The sequence below is a fragment of the Mycteria americana genome, chromosome 1 (genome assembly GCF_035582795.1).
Source record: "Mycteria americana isolate JAX WOST 10 ecotype Jacksonville Zoo and Gardens chromosome 1, USCA_MyAme_1.0, whole genome shotgun sequence".
Lineage (NCBI taxonomy): Eukaryota > Metazoa > Chordata > Aves > Ciconiiformes > Ciconiidae > Mycteria > Mycteria americana.
The window spans coordinates 157,686,460-157,705,652 of record NC_134365.1 but is presented as its reverse complement, the minus strand read 5'-3'; the positions used below and the strand labels follow the sequence as shown (position 1 = coordinate 157,705,652).

The window sequence follows — 19,193 nt, the reverse complement described above, 5'->3', positions numbered from 1 at the left end:
ATGAACAGTGAATACAAAGCTAATAATTTAATATGTTTTATTGTCTTTATTTTCCCCTTTTCTTACAGCTTTCATATTTGACAGTGCTTGGTTTTTTATGTTTAGGCATTTTTTCCCCCCTTTTATGCCTGCATTCTTACTAAGGTCACACTGACATTTTTTGGCACGTTTTTAAAAGGAGGCATTATCCACTGCCTCCTGATTTCCTGTTACTTCTTTTCCATTTCCTATCAAAATCTCAAATAACTGCTGAAAATGTGAATATTGCTTTGTTTGAAGAAGCTTCCTTCACACAATGCATTATTTATCTAACTGGCTGATGTCTGCAACAATTCCCATTATCAACTTTTTAAAGGAAATTAAAAACACAATGACTTATCTTGGGTTTTTTTTAGTCAGATACATAATATTGCAGACTTAAGAATACATAAACCCCTTTCATTTTAACTATCTGTTCTTCACTGTGAGCGTAGAGTGAAAAAGAGGAAACCAAGAGAAAACTTGAAGCAAGTAGAGTCAAAATTGTAGCAGTTCAGGAATGAATGTGGAGAGTGACAGTTAACACAGGTCATGGTTCAGCTGGATATATAACGTGTGCCTGATATTTTATGCAAATTACCCTGTTGTATTCACGCATTTAGAAAAGCAATAGTGATTTATCCTCATTCCCTTCTCATGCTGACTTATCAAAGAAAGGAAATATTTACCTTTCAGTGTCCAATTTGCAAACAGAGTGCTTTAATATAACCCTATACCAAAAGGTAAAACATCCTTAGATATGTCCATATTTTGCAGAGGTAAGAGAACAGACATCTGCCAAACCCTGCCTGAAGAATGAAGATAATAGGTCTTCTTGGCTCCTTACAAAAATACTTATTTTGTTTTTGCTTCTAGCTCTCCTTAATTAAGCTAACTTGAAAAGTCATTTTCACCAAAACTATGTGTTCAAAGCTTTTTTCAAAGCTATGGCTCATCTGCATGTTTTTTATGGTCTGGGAAACCTGAGAAAATCAGGAACTTGCATGAGTAAGGAGTAGCTAGACATCCATTCACAACGTTAGGTCGTGAAATAAGCTGTCCTTTGCAAACAGGTACAATTGTAAACTTGCAGACTTAGCATGCCAAGGAGCTCTGGCAGGTTGGGAATAGGATAGGGTACCTATGCGTTGTTCTTATGTAATCCTAAAATTGGGATCCATAGACTTTTACACTGGGATGGTGATGCGTAGTGAGTAATGGTATCAGTCCTGCTTCATATCCACATTTTTCTCCCTTCATCCTTTGCATACAGAGGACTTTGGAAGATAAATCTCTCTTGATAGCATATTGGCTTATAGCGAAACTAGTCAATAATTTCTGTATCAGGCTTAAAATGTGCTGTCATATACAAGGACTTAACTCAAAGGGAAACCAGCTCTTGTCCAAAATTATTCTCAACTGTTTTTGCCTCAGTTTTACTAACAATCCCTTCAGCATTCCCATAAATTTGTGGGAAAACAAAGCAAAACAAACCAGATAAGTCTTTTTCTGTTATCCTGAAAGTTAACTTATTCAGGCAAAGAAAGGGCTCAAACTAAAGTGAAAGCATGTGTAGAAACACTTTTTATTTAAAAACGGATCTGTGAGTTTAGGAACTTTGTCATATTTTTTTCACAGGTATGCCAACTACATACGGGAAGTTTTGACCTTACTGAATCACCATAATCACTGTACCTGCAGGAAAGTCCATCATGCTGAAGTTCTTCCATCAGAGCTCATGTAGATTAGGAATTAACTTTAATACATTGTATACACAATAGTTAATACTTTTCTCACGTAACCCAGATCCATGGTCTACTTGAATTTCAATTATTTTGATCTTTATCCTTAGATGAACTGTAAAGAAGTAGATATTTTTCTGCCCTGAGGGTGCTAACCTCAATTATTTCAATTTGCATAAGTGAGAATTATTTTAGATCTACATAAACGAGGAGCAAGTTCAGAAGACAATCTTAGTACCCGTACAGTAGTAGAAACTGAGCAGTAAAGGTCTAAGAGATGACAATTTCATTTCACAGCAGTTTTTGAGCTTGTGAAATTGGGGTTTTTTTCTGTGTTGAACTGAAGGCAAAATCTCTCAAATGTTCTCATAGAGAAGGAAATGTGGTGAAATGTCCATTTTCTAATGAAAGCCTGAGCTACTCAGTTCGTGAAAACGTGTGCAAAAGACAAGAGTGATGTCTGTCTGCCAACCTTTCCTGATAAAACTTTGTTGAATGTTTCTTCAAAACATCTCAATTTTGATGAAAGTGCATAGTTCAGTAGCTGTACAGTCTCTAAATGCTACAGCTAGCTGTACAGATACCATTTTACTGGACCATCCTAGCAGGCTACTCTGCATCATTCATGCCTGTTAACAATCCTGCCAGAGGAATGACCTCTGTATTTACTTTTCCTAACCAACCTTAGTGGTGTTACCAACCCTTTTTTTTGTCAAGGTAGAAGTACACACATACACACACACTTGTAAAAATGTTACTTTAAACTATAAGCTTTTTTCCAAAGTCATGCAGGATTTGATGCTTAACCGTTTTTCAAATACCCTATCTGCTCTGCAGCAGATAAGTTTAAAGAAAATATTGGAAGTGAGGGAACAATTTTTGATTATTAAAATCTCTTGAATTTTTCATACTTGTGAGCAGTGAACTCTGATAATGTTCTATGCATGTATTCATTACCTTTGCAACAGCAACATTATGAATTCAGACGCAGTAATGTGTATATCCAATGTGAATACTCTCATAAAATTGTCAACAAATAACTGTGCTATTAATTTCCTTTTCAGCTAAATTGGATAAGTGCATTAATGTTTCAGGGTTTAAAGAAGTCAGATTTTATAGAATGTAACTAAAGGGATTGAAAATGGCATGGCTGGCCGTGATTACAAAAATGTAAACCTTCAAAGTTGTCCATTATAAATAATCTCAAAGCACCTGAACTTGGATGTTTCTATACCCAGTGAATTTTGGATAGGAGCAGTATTAGTATGTTAACATTAACCTTTCTTATACTTCATTAGCTGGGCACTGAGCATCCCTAAAAAAAATCTTATTTTAAATATCTAAACAAGGACATAGAAGGTGGTAGAAAATACTTTACATTGCCTTCTGGTTTAGCTGTTTATTTTATTTAATAACATTTTACATTCATAGGAGACTAATTGTATCTTTCTGTGTTTACATTTTTCCTTTAGATTAAATCAGCTCGACTCTGTCATTTGATATTGTTCTGCAGTGAACCTAAGACTGAAACTTGATTACATTCTTAAAAAGGCGTAATACGTTTTAACATTTGTTTACCTTCCCGTCTTAATATTAACATTTTCAGTATTTTCCCCCAAACTCAAACCAACATCTTATACAGGCTATTGCCTGCTGACTTCACTTGTGAAAAACTTTCAGTGACCAGAATGAGAGTAACCATAATAAGCAATGATGAATTTTGACCTATTTTTGATACATGTAAGTTGACGTACTGAAAATCAACAATATTTCATGCAACAGGGGAATAATTCTAAAACAGGTTCTTCCCTGTGAGGTACACAGTAGTTATTCTAGATCTGAAAAGAATCAGGACCTTGTGGAACTTAAAAAAACTCCCACAAATAAAGTACCTTTAGTTAGCATATCTCTTCCTTCTAAGCCGAAACATACACTCGGAGAATACTAATACCACACTGTTGCAGGTGGAGTGATTAATTTGGTGCCGAATTCATCATGGCCACAGAGGTCCCTGTGCCATGTGTTTCCGATCAGCAGCGTACTTCTGAAAATTCACGGGACTAGGTGATATTTAGGTTGGGTAGAATTTGTTGTAAAGAATGTACGTACTTAGCACAGTAGTATAGAAGGCTATTATAGGAGATACACCAAAATCTTCTCCCAACGTGAGGCTGACAAAGAGTGTGAAAAAGAGGCCTAATAGCTACATAAAGCTGATGCAATGCAGATGAAAATTTTAAACTGAAAAATGTAGACATGATGTGACAGATACATTTGAGAAATTTGCATTAAATGAATCTAATTGTTTTTGCCGAAAGGAAATGAGCAACAAAAGGTCTTTAAGTCTCATTAAAAAATCTTGTGTTGGTTTTGATTTCTTTTAGATACACCGAAATATTTAAAGCATTTTTTTAAGTTGACCAAAAGCAAACGATAATTTCATTCCTACTGTATTCAATGCAACAATCATTTATTCACGGTTTTATTTTGAAACAAATGATCTTTTGACCTTTGCAGTGTAAATGTATGCTTTCACAGTCTGCAGCATACCTCCAAGTTTCCAGTTGTAACATAATAAAAAACGTTCAGTGAAAGTAAACATTTTGAGTTGTGATAGCTCAAATTTATGAATGAATTTACTGTCAATACTTTGTTTTAAGCACTGGCAGTAGAAAACAGAGAGAGTTCCATTTTAGTATGTTATTCATATGCCATCACATTTCTTTCGTTCTCTGTATAAGACATTGACTGAACTTGATTTGCTCATGTTTATAGCAGAACACACAGTAATATTAAGTTATTCACCAATTAATTAGTTGTCTTTTATTGGTCCATATTTTCTCCTTCTGTTATGGTAGTTGTAAGAGGATTTCTAGCTCGCCAGCGCTTGCTGCAGAAGATGAGCATCAAACAGCAAGAGGTCACCTCAATCAAAAGCTTCTTGCAGAACGCCGAGGATATGGGATTGAAAACATATGATGCCTTGGTCATTCAAAACGCTTCTGACATTGCTCGGGAAAATGACCGGCTCCGCAATGAGATGAACGCTGCTTACCACAGGGAAAAGTTAGAGGCTAGAAACAGACCAGAAGAAGGCCACAAAAGGTAAGATGAGAAAACATCTACTGTGAAGAATTAAAGCGTTTCTTCAGTTTTAGTGATTTCCTTCCCTGCTTAGAAAGTCATAGAAATGACTGAGGAATTGCAAGAGGATTCTCAAGTATATACTCAGCCCAAATCAATGTTAGCCCCTATTTTTTTCTGTGTATCAGGTAATTAAGTCTAGAAACTTAAGGACACCCTAATATCCTATTCAGGGGACGCTGAGCTTTATAAGAACTTATTCAAGTCTCTGAGGCATTTATTTTTTACAGAAATATTTTTTAATTCTATGATAAATAGATTATAGTTGAACTTTCATCAAACCAAACAAACAAAAGAAAAATTCCTCTAACTTAAAATTCCAACATTGGAAATTGCCAAGATAATGAGAAACAGCTAGGAAGACGTTAAATTACAATAAAGTCCAGACTAAGAAATCCTGATTACGCATTGAACTAGGTGGATTGATTGTAAGGAGGATTCTTTCCTCTTATTTAAAAATAGGCAAATGTTTTTTGTTTAACTCCCATCAGAGTTTTCAGGAGCACCTATTTTACAAATCCAGCAAATGCTGGAGGGCCTTCCTCTAGGAACTGAGTCCCTGATCTCTTTTCTCTCAGACAGCCGAATGGGGAGAGGTAGCATTTGCAGTTAATAGGTATGTGTCTATAGCAGGAATGTGTCTATAACTTGCTGGACATATAAATATTTATTTTTCCATAGGAACTTAATTTTCATCCAGAACAACTCCCTTTGCTTTCATTGCTTTTGTCAGTGACTTTTATTAAAGTGAAAATGGCAGTGCATCTGCTTAATTAGCTTCAAATATCCCAGTGATTACATATCGGAGGAAATGCCTTTGTAGGAAAGACTGTAATTAAACATTACAGTGAAAACAAATTATCCACTGAGCACCATGCTTTCATCTTTAGCTATTTCATTTACTACGTGGGCAGCTGGCTATATCCTGTGCATGAATTCCAGCTCTGCTGGTGATTTGCCATGCAGAAATACAATTTAAAAAACCCAAATACTCAGGGATTTGTTTGTAAAATGACAGTATAGACATCTTGTATCTAATATATTACCACTCTAAGTTAAAAGGTTTTCAACGTTTTGATTTTTGGAGGAATAAAATGTTAGAAGAATTTTTGTTAAAAATCAATTTGTTGGAAGCAGCTGATAAACATCACTTCTCGATACGTATTGAAATAGAAAAAAAAAAGGAAAAAATTGGAATAATTAAAACTCCAAAACTGCAATTGAAATAAGTAAACATAATGTCATAATTAATATTATTAAAATGATAACTAATAATTAAGCTTAAACAGGAAGATATAGAGATATCTGGGTGGAATTGTTCAAGCAGCCAATGTAGCTGGTTAAAAAGGTCATCTAATATTTTAAAGATTTGCATTATCTAAATAGAATTTATAGTTGTCTTTTTAGAAAATAATGATAAAGGCTCAGCATTTGCTGCCTCAGTAACTTTCTATTAAAATGGATTTCCCAGAAATTATCATTCAGATTGAAAACCCAGCTTTTGATTGTGTGTAACAATCAAAGTGTGAACAATTCATTCACTGAATGTCTGATCAACAATATGAAACTGCTTAAGGAAGGCTGCATTTGTGTGAAAAAGGGCCAGTGTCCTGATTTATCATGAAACAGGAAATGGAAGAAAGCTAGCAGCTTGATCTGGATTTGTTTGTCAGAAGATTACTACACACATCCCCTCGACACAGCAGGGGACTTGTGAGATTGTTTACCAAAAAGCTGTTGTTATGTTTGCATGAACAGGTTCATTGTTATCACTTGAATAATGCATCTGGGCCTCTTTTCTGTGTTTTCAGAGCTGAAGACAAGGGTGGGAAGGTCTCTGAGGACAGCTTTGCCGGCTGTCGAACGCCTAAGCACTTTCATTCCAGCTCTGTCCCTGTCCCCATGGCAGTGGACGGCTTGGTACATTCTGCAGCTGGGTCATCCATCAGATCCCCCTCCCTGCACTCTGTGTTCAGCATGGACGACAGCAATAGCCTGCCATCACCAAGGAAACAGCCTCCTCCCAAACCAAAGAGGGACCCCAACACACGACTGAGCGCTTCGTACGAGGCTGTTAGTGCTTGCTTGTCAGCAGCTTCTAAGGAAACCGCTAATGAAGGTTAGGCATAAAGGGAGAAACAGTCGCAAATGTTACTCTAGGTTATTGATTTATTCTTTTCACTTTGATCCTTTTAAACACAGTCAAGCGCCTTTGAAAAGTCCTGCTTCCCTGAAATATTTCAGTGGCAGGAAATAAAATGAGTCAATTTGTCATTTGTTTCCAAATCAGCAAATAATACTCATGTGTTCTAATTGCCTAGTTTGTCAACAACCAACACCTATTTGCAGAACTCCCTCTAGAGACAAATGATCTCTGACAACTTGAGCTATTCTACTCCACTGACCATTTTATTTCACCTTTTAAACTGTATGTTAGAATACCTTGCATCACTAAAACAGAATGCTCAAATCTTGAATTTCACCAAGTTAAATATTAAACTTTCTCCTACTTTTTCTCTATGTTCACATGAATAACTTATGCATTCAGTGGTTTATGTTTGTGCTATAGCTTGCTTACAGTGAATTTTTTGTTCAGAAGGAAAGTGCTATGAAAGTCCCAAAGTGTCTCAATGCATTATAGTGCATATAGAACAGTTTTGAGTTCAGTTGTTCTATTCTCCTTCACCCTTGAAATGAATGAGTAGAAGATGAAGGGGAGGAATGCATTCTGCTTTTCCTTGATAAGCCTGACTTGTCATGCTTTGTGTAAAGGATCCTCTAGGCTTATCAGGAAAGATCCTTCAGGTTGGGTTTCAAGCTATGTATAAGCATTCTCTAATCCTGCATACAATGGATGGAAACCTTTGCAGCTCCCTCTTGCAAAATAATTACAGTTCTCATGTCCAGTTCATTAGATGCAAGTCCATTTTTCTTAACCTCTTCCTTGCTTGTTCAAGCTCTGTGTAAGGAGAGATGAACTGTGTCCAATATACTTTTAAACTAGTATGGCTTAAGGAGCTCTGTAGCGGTTTCGGCTTTCTGTGCCCAGCTCTGCAAGAGATAACTGATTTAACCAAAAAGCTCTAGCAGAGGTTTTTGAAAGAATGGCAATTTATATATGTATGTGTGTGGTCTTAACACTAATGCTTGTATACACTCACAAAACAACTTTGGAATTCTTCTCATATGTATGAAACAATAGGGCCAGTTTCCCTGCTGTACACTCATTTTCCAAGAATTGTGTTGGTTTCTTGAGTCTTTGTCCAAAACCTGCTCTGATTTACACCTCATCTAATTTTGATCTGAAAAGACCAAGCACCTAGGTATCTAGCCTCTCCACTCCATACGTGCCTGGAGGCTGCGACAAGACATCTAGCTTACTTAACTGTATACTCAGTTGGGGAATTGCCCTTAGGCTATGGGATTCCCTAACTTTATAAATTATTTCCACACCCGCAGTACAAAAGAAGAGATAGGCATAATATCTGCCTATAATTAGAGTTTTATAGATATTACATAAAAGGGGGTCCTTCAGTTACTGGCAATAACATGGTGTCAAAGTAGCACCATGCTGAAACTCCTAGTTAAAAGCATGCCCCTCTCCCTTGGGGCAAAAAGAATAACAAGCACATATTTCCATGCGTTACAGACCTTGCAGTGAACATTTGGATTCAAAAGAGATCTCCTCAGGTGTTCTCATCTTTTAGTGGCAGTAGAGATTACCAAAGCAGATTATATGCCCAAGTAGCAAAGGCTTGTGGTTTGGAAGCTGAAGTTCTGCATTTCATTCCTTGAAATATTTATACTTTTGACTGAATCCCTGTGTTTATGACTGCTGCTCATTGTAAAACTATATGGGCAACATTTGAAGGCTTAAAGTACTAGACCTGTGAAAGAAAAAAACTGACTTTGATCTGGTAATAACACAGACCTTTTTCACTTTCCTAGTACTGACCCGTCCAAGGCCACACAGTGATGACTATAGTACCATGAAAAAAATACCTCCCAGAAAACCAAAACGAAGTCCCAATACGAAACTTAGTGGCTCTTACGAAGAAATACCTGGCCAAAAGCCTGGGGATGTAAAACAGGCGAGCACAGTAGCTAAACCAGGTGGCTATGACACTGTGACAGTACAGAGAGCAGCTTCTGCTGATGGGCCACAACATGGTGTGTTGAGTCTCTATATGTCACAAGAAGAGGAGGAAAATGAGCCTGTCTATATTGAAATGGTAGGGAATGCAATGAAAAGCAGTTCTGCTGAAGCAGAAAGCCCAGAACAAGGAGAGTCTGTATATGAAGAAATGAAGTATTTTCTACCAGAAGAAGGAAGCAATGGTAATGGAATAAATCCAGTAGTGACTGGATCTCCTCCTCTGTTGTTTGAAAGCAAAAAACATGTTAACATTGAAGATGGAACATTGGATGGAAACAGTCAAGCAGCTTTGATCTATAAAGACTCATGTGACATTCCAGCCCCTTTCCCTAACTTGCTCCCCCACAGGCCACCACTTCTTGTATTTCCTCCAACCCCTGTCACATGTTCACCTGCTTCTGATGAATCACCTCTAACACCACTGGAAGTCAAAAAGCTTCCTGTCTTGGAAACCAACCTAAAATACCCTGTGCAGTCAGAAGGCTCAAGTCCATTATCTCCACAGTACTCCAAAAGCCAGAAAGGGGAGAATGAAAGACCAGCATCTCCAGGCTTGGTTGTGTTCAATGTTTCCAGCAAAGTGACTCCTCCTTCCACACCGCCTCCTCCTCTCCCACCACCCCCTCCTCCTGGACCACCTCCTAGTTCCTACCGGGCTTCCACACATTTTGCATTTCCTCCAGAGACTTGTGCTAGTTTTCTGATTAATACAGGGAAAACAAGTACAAACTCAGATCTGTCAAAAGTACCACAGAGACCAAATCCTGCTCAGCTTGGATGCTCATCTCCATTCTCCAAACTGCCTTACTCCCCAAAGGTGGCAAGAGCAGATCACAGGAAATTGAACTCAAATTCGTCATCTTCATTTCCATACAGCCCTACAAACTCAAGGTCATTGACCAGTCCCCTTGATGAGTTAACTAGCTTGTTCAACTCAGGACGGAGTGTGCTACGAAAATCTGCAGCAGGACGTAAGATCAGGGAGCCAGAAGGTAAGACAGATCTCTGTGCTTCTGTATACTGTATTTCTTCTGCACTAAAACTTTCTTACATTGGAAGCTGATAGAGTAGGTAAAAATACAAAACAAAACCGTCATTTGTTTTTTTTTTAAAGAAAGACCTGTTGTAGTCATAAGAAGCACATATAGAAAATAGGTTGCATATAAAAGATATAGGTCTTCAGGTTTTCTCTGACTTGTCAACTTTTCTTTTACCAAAATGTAAACACAAATTTAAATGGATTATTTTTAACATTCCAGCAGTCTCAGTAAACTAAACACAGTTGTTACATCATATGAAAATGAATTTATGGTATCAATCTATAGAAATACTTTGAATGAAATATATGGCTAGGTGTCTGGTAGATAGCATGTACTTTAATGTGAAGACTTCTTTTCAGGTTTCATTATTTCATTTCCATGAAATTCTGAATTTGGTGATACAGCCATTATTAATCTCCTAAATAAAGCTGAGATAGAGAGTCATGCAGCAAACTGTATTTATTTCCCTTTTCTATCCGTTTATTCTTACTTTTCCTGTCGTTCACATACACTTATGTACATACCTAGAGATTACTTGGTATCCTGGCTTTCTGGCATCTGGAGAACATCTTTTGTATCTAGTGCAAAAGCCAACTGTAAAAAGAAGCAAAGCTTGCCATTTTGCTAAAGGTTTTTGAGACCACAGTCCTCAGAAATTGTCACTTAATTATTTGCCTTATCCAGGTAATAACAGGTTTAATGTTGTTACTGGAACAAATCTATGGATCTTATGACTACTGAAAATTCATCCTGATGTTAACAGATTCAATTAGTTGCTCTGTAAGGGTGAGATGCTTCTGACCTAACTTTGTCCAGCTAACAGCTCGATATGTAAGTATCAAATCCTTAGGCTATGAAGAGACAGTCATTCTGAGAGTTTAATTCCTCCCATATATCTTTCTCCATTGGGTATAAGGAAAGCCTAGATAATTAAACTAGTAGAGTTGTAACTTCTAAGTGATTAAAGTTGAAGTAAATCCTGGTTCTGCATATCAGTCACAACACTAACACCAGTCTTCACAATATTTTTCTGATTTAAAAAAAAAGGTCTGCTACTGAAAATAGTCAGTGCACTGTATACAGAAACTTCTCTCCCTAGTAACATCTCCCAAACACAAAACTTTATGAATTTAAAATTCAGAGTGATAAAACCTCTAGACTCTGTTTTCTCTGCTTCTTCATTTCTGTCTGTCCAAACAGCTTGTCTTAATCAAGGGGTGTGTGCAGCATATTCAAAATGGGCAATATCAAGTCCTATTTTTGAAATATAAAACAAAACATTAAAGAACGGGATAGAATATCTTCTCATTCATTGTCCATTTTCTTAAATATATACCGCTCCATTGATTTCAGTATCATATCCTGATTTATGCAGCTGTAAGAGAAAAGAAGCAGATGTTTATGCTTACTCTGGATATGTGTATGTCTGTCTGTGTGCCACCCTGTCTCTCTGTCCCTATGAATCTTGGCAGCCTTCAGCCAAAACCCTTTTCAACCAAATACAACAAGGAGATAGTCTCAAAACTAATGAGTTTCTACAGGTTTCATGAAAGTCAGTGGCTAGGTGGAGACAAGAGACTTACACTGGGAGAAAGGCTCCTACCAGCTATCAGAGAAACCGTGGTAGACGGAACCCTTGTGAGTCCTCCAGACCTTGAAAAAGCTTTAACTGGACCTTGCTTATTCCTAGATGCCGAATTCAATACTAGATGCCAAATTCAATAGATAATACATTTTTATCTGCTGGGAAGTTACTATTAAAGTCAGCTCCTTGGATGTACCTGGTGAGGAAGTGTGGCAAACCTACTTCAACCAAGTCACAAAACTGACCTTTACACCTTAAAAAAAATGTTTCTTTGGGTTGGAGGATTTTTGCAAACTCAATTTTCAACTAAATGTGACCAAGATAGAGTTCAGCTTGGGTCTCCTGTGGGTTGAAGCTAGTGCATTAACAGAGGCTACCATATAAAAAGTCTAAATTTACCTTTCACATGGAAAATGTTGTACTTCTAAATATTTCATCAAAGCACTAAGTATGAAAGATCAAAGTTCAAGAAAGATATACGATAAAAAACCTGAATCAATATTTTATGAGCTAGGAAGCTACTGTATAATACTAAGTGCGGTTACATATGAATAGTTCAATGATGAGCAGATGGATTGAAAGTAACAAAGAAATACAGGTGAATGTATGTGTGTGTTTTTACAATTTGCCTTTTTTCATGTACTTCATGTGTTCAGTTCATTTCTAGGGTAACGGCTGGAAAAAAATATCTTTTATTTAACCTCTGATGCAAAGTAATAAGATGGCAATCAGCAGAGTGGACTCTGTTATGTAAACCTAGAAGTTGTCCATGTCTTACCTTCTGGTTTTTTATCACCTATTGCCTAATGCATATTAAGTTCCTGGAAGACTCCTCCATTTCTTCTTTTTGTCATTTGTAGTATTTTATTTATAGGAGATGATATGGTAAAAAAAATTAAATTAATTTTAATAGAAATTCATTAAAATTCAAGACATGGCCTAGAGCAGCACTCTGTAATGTGCAATTTCCTTTATTTCCATAAGTTATAACCTACCAACAACCTTAACTAAAAACAGAAAGTAAAATTGTGGGCCATTTTGGAGAGTTAGGAGAGTTAGCTATGGGAATCAATAAGTTTCTGTATGGGATCATCAGCCTTTGAGATAAAAGCCTCCTTGCCAATAAAAGTGCAATACAGACAGATCCCCCAACATGCCTCCCTCTTGCCTGGAGGAGTAATTTCAAGGCCTGAGAACACCGATGTCCTTTTGGCTCCTGACCTCTCTATGGGAAATGATCATCCAGAATTACAATAGAACGGATTCGTGGTTTTCTGATGGACTGTGGACTTATTGTGAACTGAACTGAGAGCACTCTTCTTTCACACAGGCAACAAAAATAATAATCAAATGGCAACAATTTTCATTACCTGGTGGCCCAGCCTGACCTTATTTTTTTATACAAGAGTAGGATCTACTGGTTCAAGCAATGATCAGGATCACATAGTATGCAATTTCTTGCTAAATACTTTACATGTAATAGCAGAAGTTTTCTGCTCTGCAGAGCTTATAGTTTAAATAAGCAAAACTGTAACAGGTGAGAACTGAGATAAAGTGATTCCTCCAAGGTTGAAAAGAGTTGTCACTGAATCTACAGCTGTATTGTTAGACAGGGATTTCCTGTTACTTCATATAAAATGAGGCTTGAGTGCAGATAAGGGGTAATACACACACACACAGACTTTTCTTCTATTTTCCCTGATTTCTAGAAGTAGAAACTTTAGTTTGAAAGACAGATAGAAATTGAATGGTCATGTGCAGAGGCCTTACCAGATATTTCTGGACAGGACCTTAGATTTGAAACTAGACTTCATGAAACCCAATTCAATGCCTTAATCACAAAACCACACTCTCTAGCAGAATGTGCAAATATTTTTAACAATTCAACATATAAGACATTCCTTATATAAGGAAGAGACAATTATATGTTTAAGCATTTCATATTAAATATTTGTGGAGCAAGGACAGAATTTTCTTTTCCTCAACATGGATGAATGATACTCAGATTGCTAGGTTGTAGTGTTATTTCTCTTGATTGGTACAGTTGATATTAAATTTGGTACAGTTGATATTAAATTATTCCATACAAAGGGGAATTGCTTCAGCTTCAGAACAAAAGATGGAATAATTCCCAGCCCATCATCCATGCACAGATTGGCAGAATGTGTATTCATGTGGATTCTAAAGGGAAAGGAGCAAAGGAAATATGTTTTTCCCTTAACCTGGATGAATTTCCTTACCATCAGGCTAGTGAGATAAAGACTGAATGCCTTCTCTCCTTCCTGCTTGTTGAGAAAAGATTGGCATGGATGCTTGACTTCTGTGTCTGAGCAAAAGAAAATGTGCAAGCTTGCAACCCCAGATTTAAGTGCCTAAGAAATAAAATTAGGAAGACCTTTCATTTATGTAGGTCATCAATGTATAGGCCTCCAAGTTTTGTGAATTGTTACTGTTTCAATACAAGTAGATCTGTATATGCGTGTCTATACATGCTTTAGTGACCTATTCCTTTCCAAAACAGTTTAGCAACTTATATAGTAACGACAGAAAAGGCATGCAAACATTAAATTGTTAACAAAATATCAATACTGTTCAAATGTTTGCCCAATATCTTTGGCATCCATTAACTATATGAATCCCTTCTTTACCTACTTCCTAAGTGAGGTATTTCCAAGGCAGGTAGCTTCACATGCCAGTAAATTATTCCACATTCTCCAGTTTAAGCACTGGAAGTCACAGGAAGATAGTTACAACTGGCAAATAATATAGATAATTAGGCATACCTAGTTGGGACTAAAGCTTGCCAAATACTCTTTACTGAAATTTGCTCAAACTTGGAAAATAACAGGATTTGATGTGTATGTATGGGGAGTACTGTCCTGGCAAAGGCAGGTATCCCTTTGATAGCTAGTAAATAATTTCGGTCTATCAGCAGATTAGAGTAAGCTATTGTGCAGCTAATGTCTCAACAGTGGATTGCAAATTAAATCCCCACTGGGGTTTCTGAGATGAAATCCCAGTCCCTTATCCTCTAAGCCACTCAGCTTTTCCTCTTAAGCAACTTAATAAAGATAATATTCATATCTGCATCTCATTATTCCTACATTATATGGATACAATGTAATAGTTTTACTTTCTTTGTGGCAAAAGTTAACAACTTACAAAACATGAGTAATACAGAAAGCTGTGTTGTCACCTTTTATCTCTTTTACCTGTGAATGCTGGAGGAATGATTACATGAGGCATTGGATTTCTGTAACATCTTTCAAGTAAAATTCTCAAAGCATTAAAACTTTAATGAATTAAGTTTCACAACACTTCTCAGAAAGAGATTAATATCTGTTTATATAATTGCTTTAATTACCAGGGAGTGAGGGTGACTTTCTGTGACTAATTTTCAGATTAGATATCTAAACACAGGAGAGTCATCACTCTCTGATTCACTATGGACTACCTGTAGCTCTCAATCTGAATCTCTTGCAGTAGGTACAGAAAAGTGGGAGAAAGCCAAAGCACTGTTAGTGGGAGTTTAATGCGAGTCATAAAAAAAGGCCCATACTTGGATAGCCATAGATGCCCTATGCAGAAAATTACGAAAGAGGAGGCAGAACTGCTGGCAATACGGTTGCCGTCCAGCCCATGCTGCGTGATTTTTCTGAGGAAATAATTGTGGTTTGCATTACTGCAGCCAACAAAGGGGTTAGAAGAGTCTACAGAAAGTACCCTCCATTCCTGTTTGCAGAATGTCTGTGAACTTTTTTACAGCCTGAAAGATACCACCTTAACCTGCAGTCTTCTCCTCATTTATAAGTTGGCCATTATGTGGATAATTTCCCACAAAAAAGATCTGTTGTTTTAGGATAAACACAATATACCAAGAATAATTTTCCATTTCAGAATCTCTAAAACTGGTATATTTTACTGCTGAAGAGTTTTTTGGGTTTCTGTTATGATGATTTTTTTTCACTGTGGCATTTCTTTTCCTGGTTGATTTCACTGCTTGCTCTTACAGCCTAAAATCATGTCATGTGTAATTTGCTTGGGTTTTCTGTTCTGATATGGAAAAGAAGCTTTGTGTGTGATCACCGTAAACAATTTTAACCTGCAGATTATTAGAAGAACAAATCAAGTCTCATTTATATTTCAGGAGAAAAAAGAATACATATTGTCATAAACCTTTATTATATTTATTTTGCATTTTAAATGCTTGTATTGAAAATAAAATCAAATCTTTAGCACTCCTCCACACATTTCCAAAGCCTATATCCAGTCAAATAGAGGTTGGAGGAGACTGTGCAGCCCCAGGATCACACAGGAAATATCACCGCATTTTTGACATGATCTTATACTGTAAGTATCTACAGCTGTCAGAAAAGGATCCTGGAGTAGACCGACCCATGGTCTGACCCAGTACAGGCTCTCTCACGTTCATACCTAGTCACTGCTTAACAGGAAGGAAGCTGAGGAGAAGTAAGTGCACTGACTTCTCTGTTCCTTTTACGTGGTCCATTCCTGAGAACTGCAGGCATTCCTTTTAAATTACTGATTCTTTTTTGCTTCTTTTCCATTGGGTTGGATTTACTTTGTCCCCGCTTCATCCTGTCTGATACTGGAGCACAATAACCACACCATACTGGTTCAGCTTAGTGCATTTCAAGCCCATAGATTTTAATAGTATCCCACCTTTAATAGTGACTTTGATCATTCAGGTAGGCATTTACAGGATTATTAGTTTCATAACAATGTATTTTCTTCACCATCTGATGCAACATCTTTGTTCCAAATCAGCAATGGTTCGGGAAGTTGTCTCATTACTAACTGTGTTGTGGGTTTCTTTAAATAGTAAACAGTCTTCAGTATTTTTCATTTGTGATCCAAGATGCAGAACCACGAAGGACTTTGTTTAGGAACCACTACCTCACTAATTGTAAACCAAAGATACATTAATGTGAGAAATCAGCCATATCTGAGAGAACAAGGAAATTGAATTGTAGCACACTTCCGTTCCTGATACCAACCAAGAATATGGCTATTTGGCAGTAAACATCTTATCACTTGATTTTACAGGACTACAGGCATTTGGGAAATAGTAGAGAATGACATTTGAACACACATTTTAGTGAAAGTCTCTAATTAAATTCTCAACTTGAGTGAGAAATCTGTTCAGATGCTTTTAACTTATTTACATCCATCTCAGCATTAAATCACCTTTTGCATAGAGCCTCAATAGAGAACAATAATTCCATTTCACAAAATATGCCAAGACTGTGACATTTATTTTTGTTTTGCCCTGGAATGAAATTCAAGCATTCTGAAATTCTGTGCAGAAATAAATATTCTTTCATGACCAGTCTTTCAAAAATGTTTGGAAAGTATTGAAATGGTTTGCCTCAAAAATACTAAAATTTTTCTTACTGGAAATGTTAACAATTTCCATTAAATGTGTTGACTTTTTATTTTTGGACCTATATAAGTTCAGGAGTGGCCATTTCAACACCGGTCAGGTTGTCATTTAGGGGTACGTCTACACAGCAACCAAAGATGTGTTGTAAACAAACCAAGCTACTCTAAAGTCGCTGGCTCAGGTATCCAAGAGCAATGCAGTTGTGACTGCGCAAACCCCTCAGCGATGACCGAAAGTTCTTGCCAGGACTCGTGCAGCTCACCATGAAACTATAGACCCACGTGTGTGTATTGTGTTCCAGTTCCAGCATCCGCATTTTGTGGGGCTGGATGGAGAAGCAAGAGAAGACGGTGGGAAAGAGATTGGGAGAAAGACTTGGTCATAAACATGAGGGTGCCCTGGCCCTCATGCTCTCTCCACACCGCTGCACTCTGCTGTTGAGAGGGTAGGAGAGTGAGTGGGAGTGGAGCACTGGAAGTAGGAGTAGCAGTTTGAGGCATCTGTCTTCTCCCTAGGCCCACTAGTGAGTGGGAAAATAAAGAAGCCTTCAAGTTCAGTGCTCTTTTGGCTTGAGTTTTCATTCTATTTTAAAATGAAAAACATGAATTTTATCCTTTGTGTGGTGCAATTTTTAAAAGAAAAAACATACGAAAAAATTAGACCTGAAGTTCCACATTTCATTATTTCTTTTAGTTCTTTCCTTAAGGGCTGGTTGCAGTACGATGCTGACATACTAGTAGTATGTAGTGACAGTTTTTAGCCACAGGTTGGCTATATTTGTGCACAGTATGGATGCTTGTCACCCTGCATTGTGATAGCCATATGTTCTTGCTTTGGGGTTCACGGATGTGTCATTGACCATCACTGTATCCCTTCAAAAGGAACTTAAAAACAAGCTAAAGAAATATCTAAATTCAATTTTTATTTTAGAAGCTCACTTTGAAAGCAAATGGGGAATGTTGTCCGAGAGGTTTTCCAGAATAGCTGTCCCTGTTTGGTGGGCAGGATTACAACACACGTGATCCGAAAATATTCCTTGGATTGTCCCTCGGGATCTGCTCAAACAATTTATCTGCCCAACGCAGTCACTTACGCTAAGACTTCTGCGTTGCAGTCGATGCCAGAGCTGGTATGAGAGAGATCCTGAAAAATCTCTGTAGAAGTATTCTGTGGGAAAAGTAAATAGAACTGATGTGATGCTGTTGGCAGTAGCAAATCCCTGTCTGTTTGTTTGTTTGGGGTTTTTTTGTTTGTTTATTTTTACAATATTTGCAACCGTGTTTGAGGGGGAGGAAGGTTGAGACAGTGTCTCATCACATAATTCCTTCCAACAGCAGCTGAAGCCCAGCAGTAATGGCTGTTCTGTTACTGAGATACCACACACAAACGTAAACAAACTTAAATGTCTGCCTTCAAAAAGAACTGCTGCATCCACATTAGTTAGAAGAAAACAGTTTAAAAAAGGGAAGCTGTGTTTCTTACCACATTGCCGCCTCCTTTTCCAGCACACCAGCAGTTTTTTAACCACACAAACACAAGAAATAGACTCCTTGGTCAGCCAATCAACACACCTAACAGTAAACAAAGCTATTACAGAGTAAAATCAGCTACTTTTTTCCATATTAGACTTGAAAAGGTGGGGAACATGGGAACATGGAAGGAAGAAATGCTTCTCCTAGGGCAGGAAATTGTCCCAAGCAGAGCTGCCCTCCTTCTTGCTCTCTGTGGTTAGTAATGGACCTCAGAAAGGCCTGCAGAGATCAGTGCCTAGAGAAGATGGGGTGAATGAAATCCCCAGTCTCTGAAACACGTGCACTGGCTGGACTCTAGCACATTTGCTGCATTAAAAGGTGTTCCAAGTTCTTGCTCAGATACTATCAAGCAGGAGAGGTGGCAGCCTGTCCAGATACTCTTCATCCATTACCAGTATTTAAGGCGGCTTTTTTCTCCACTTCGGCAGCAGTTTTCTTTGTCTCATGTTGGGAACAAACTTAATTCAAACAATCTGGAGTCCTCCAGACAGGGAAAGAAGGCACTTGCGTTATCTATCTCCCCCACCAGCTCTGAAAGTTTACCTGACCCAGAGATGTCCCTGACATTACTT

At 37.5% G+C, this 19,193-nt stretch overlaps 1 protein-coding gene across 1 annotated transcript in view; it reads left to right on the top strand.

Annotated features, from left to right (window-relative positions):
• Nucleotides 1-19,193, top strand: part of MYO16 (myosin XVI) — a 404,772-nt gene that overhangs the window by 354,573 nt on the left and 31,006 nt on the right. Inside the window, exons 30-32 of the mRNA XM_075525989.1 lie at nucleotides 4,619-4,865; nucleotides 6,716-7,023; nucleotides 8,853-10,052. Of these exons, the coding sequence (XP_075382104.1) occupies nucleotides 4,619-4,865; nucleotides 6,716-7,023; nucleotides 8,853-10,052 (1,755 nt within the window). The remainder of the gene's footprint in view (nucleotides 1-4,618; nucleotides 4,866-6,715; nucleotides 7,024-8,852; nucleotides 10,053-19,193) is intronic.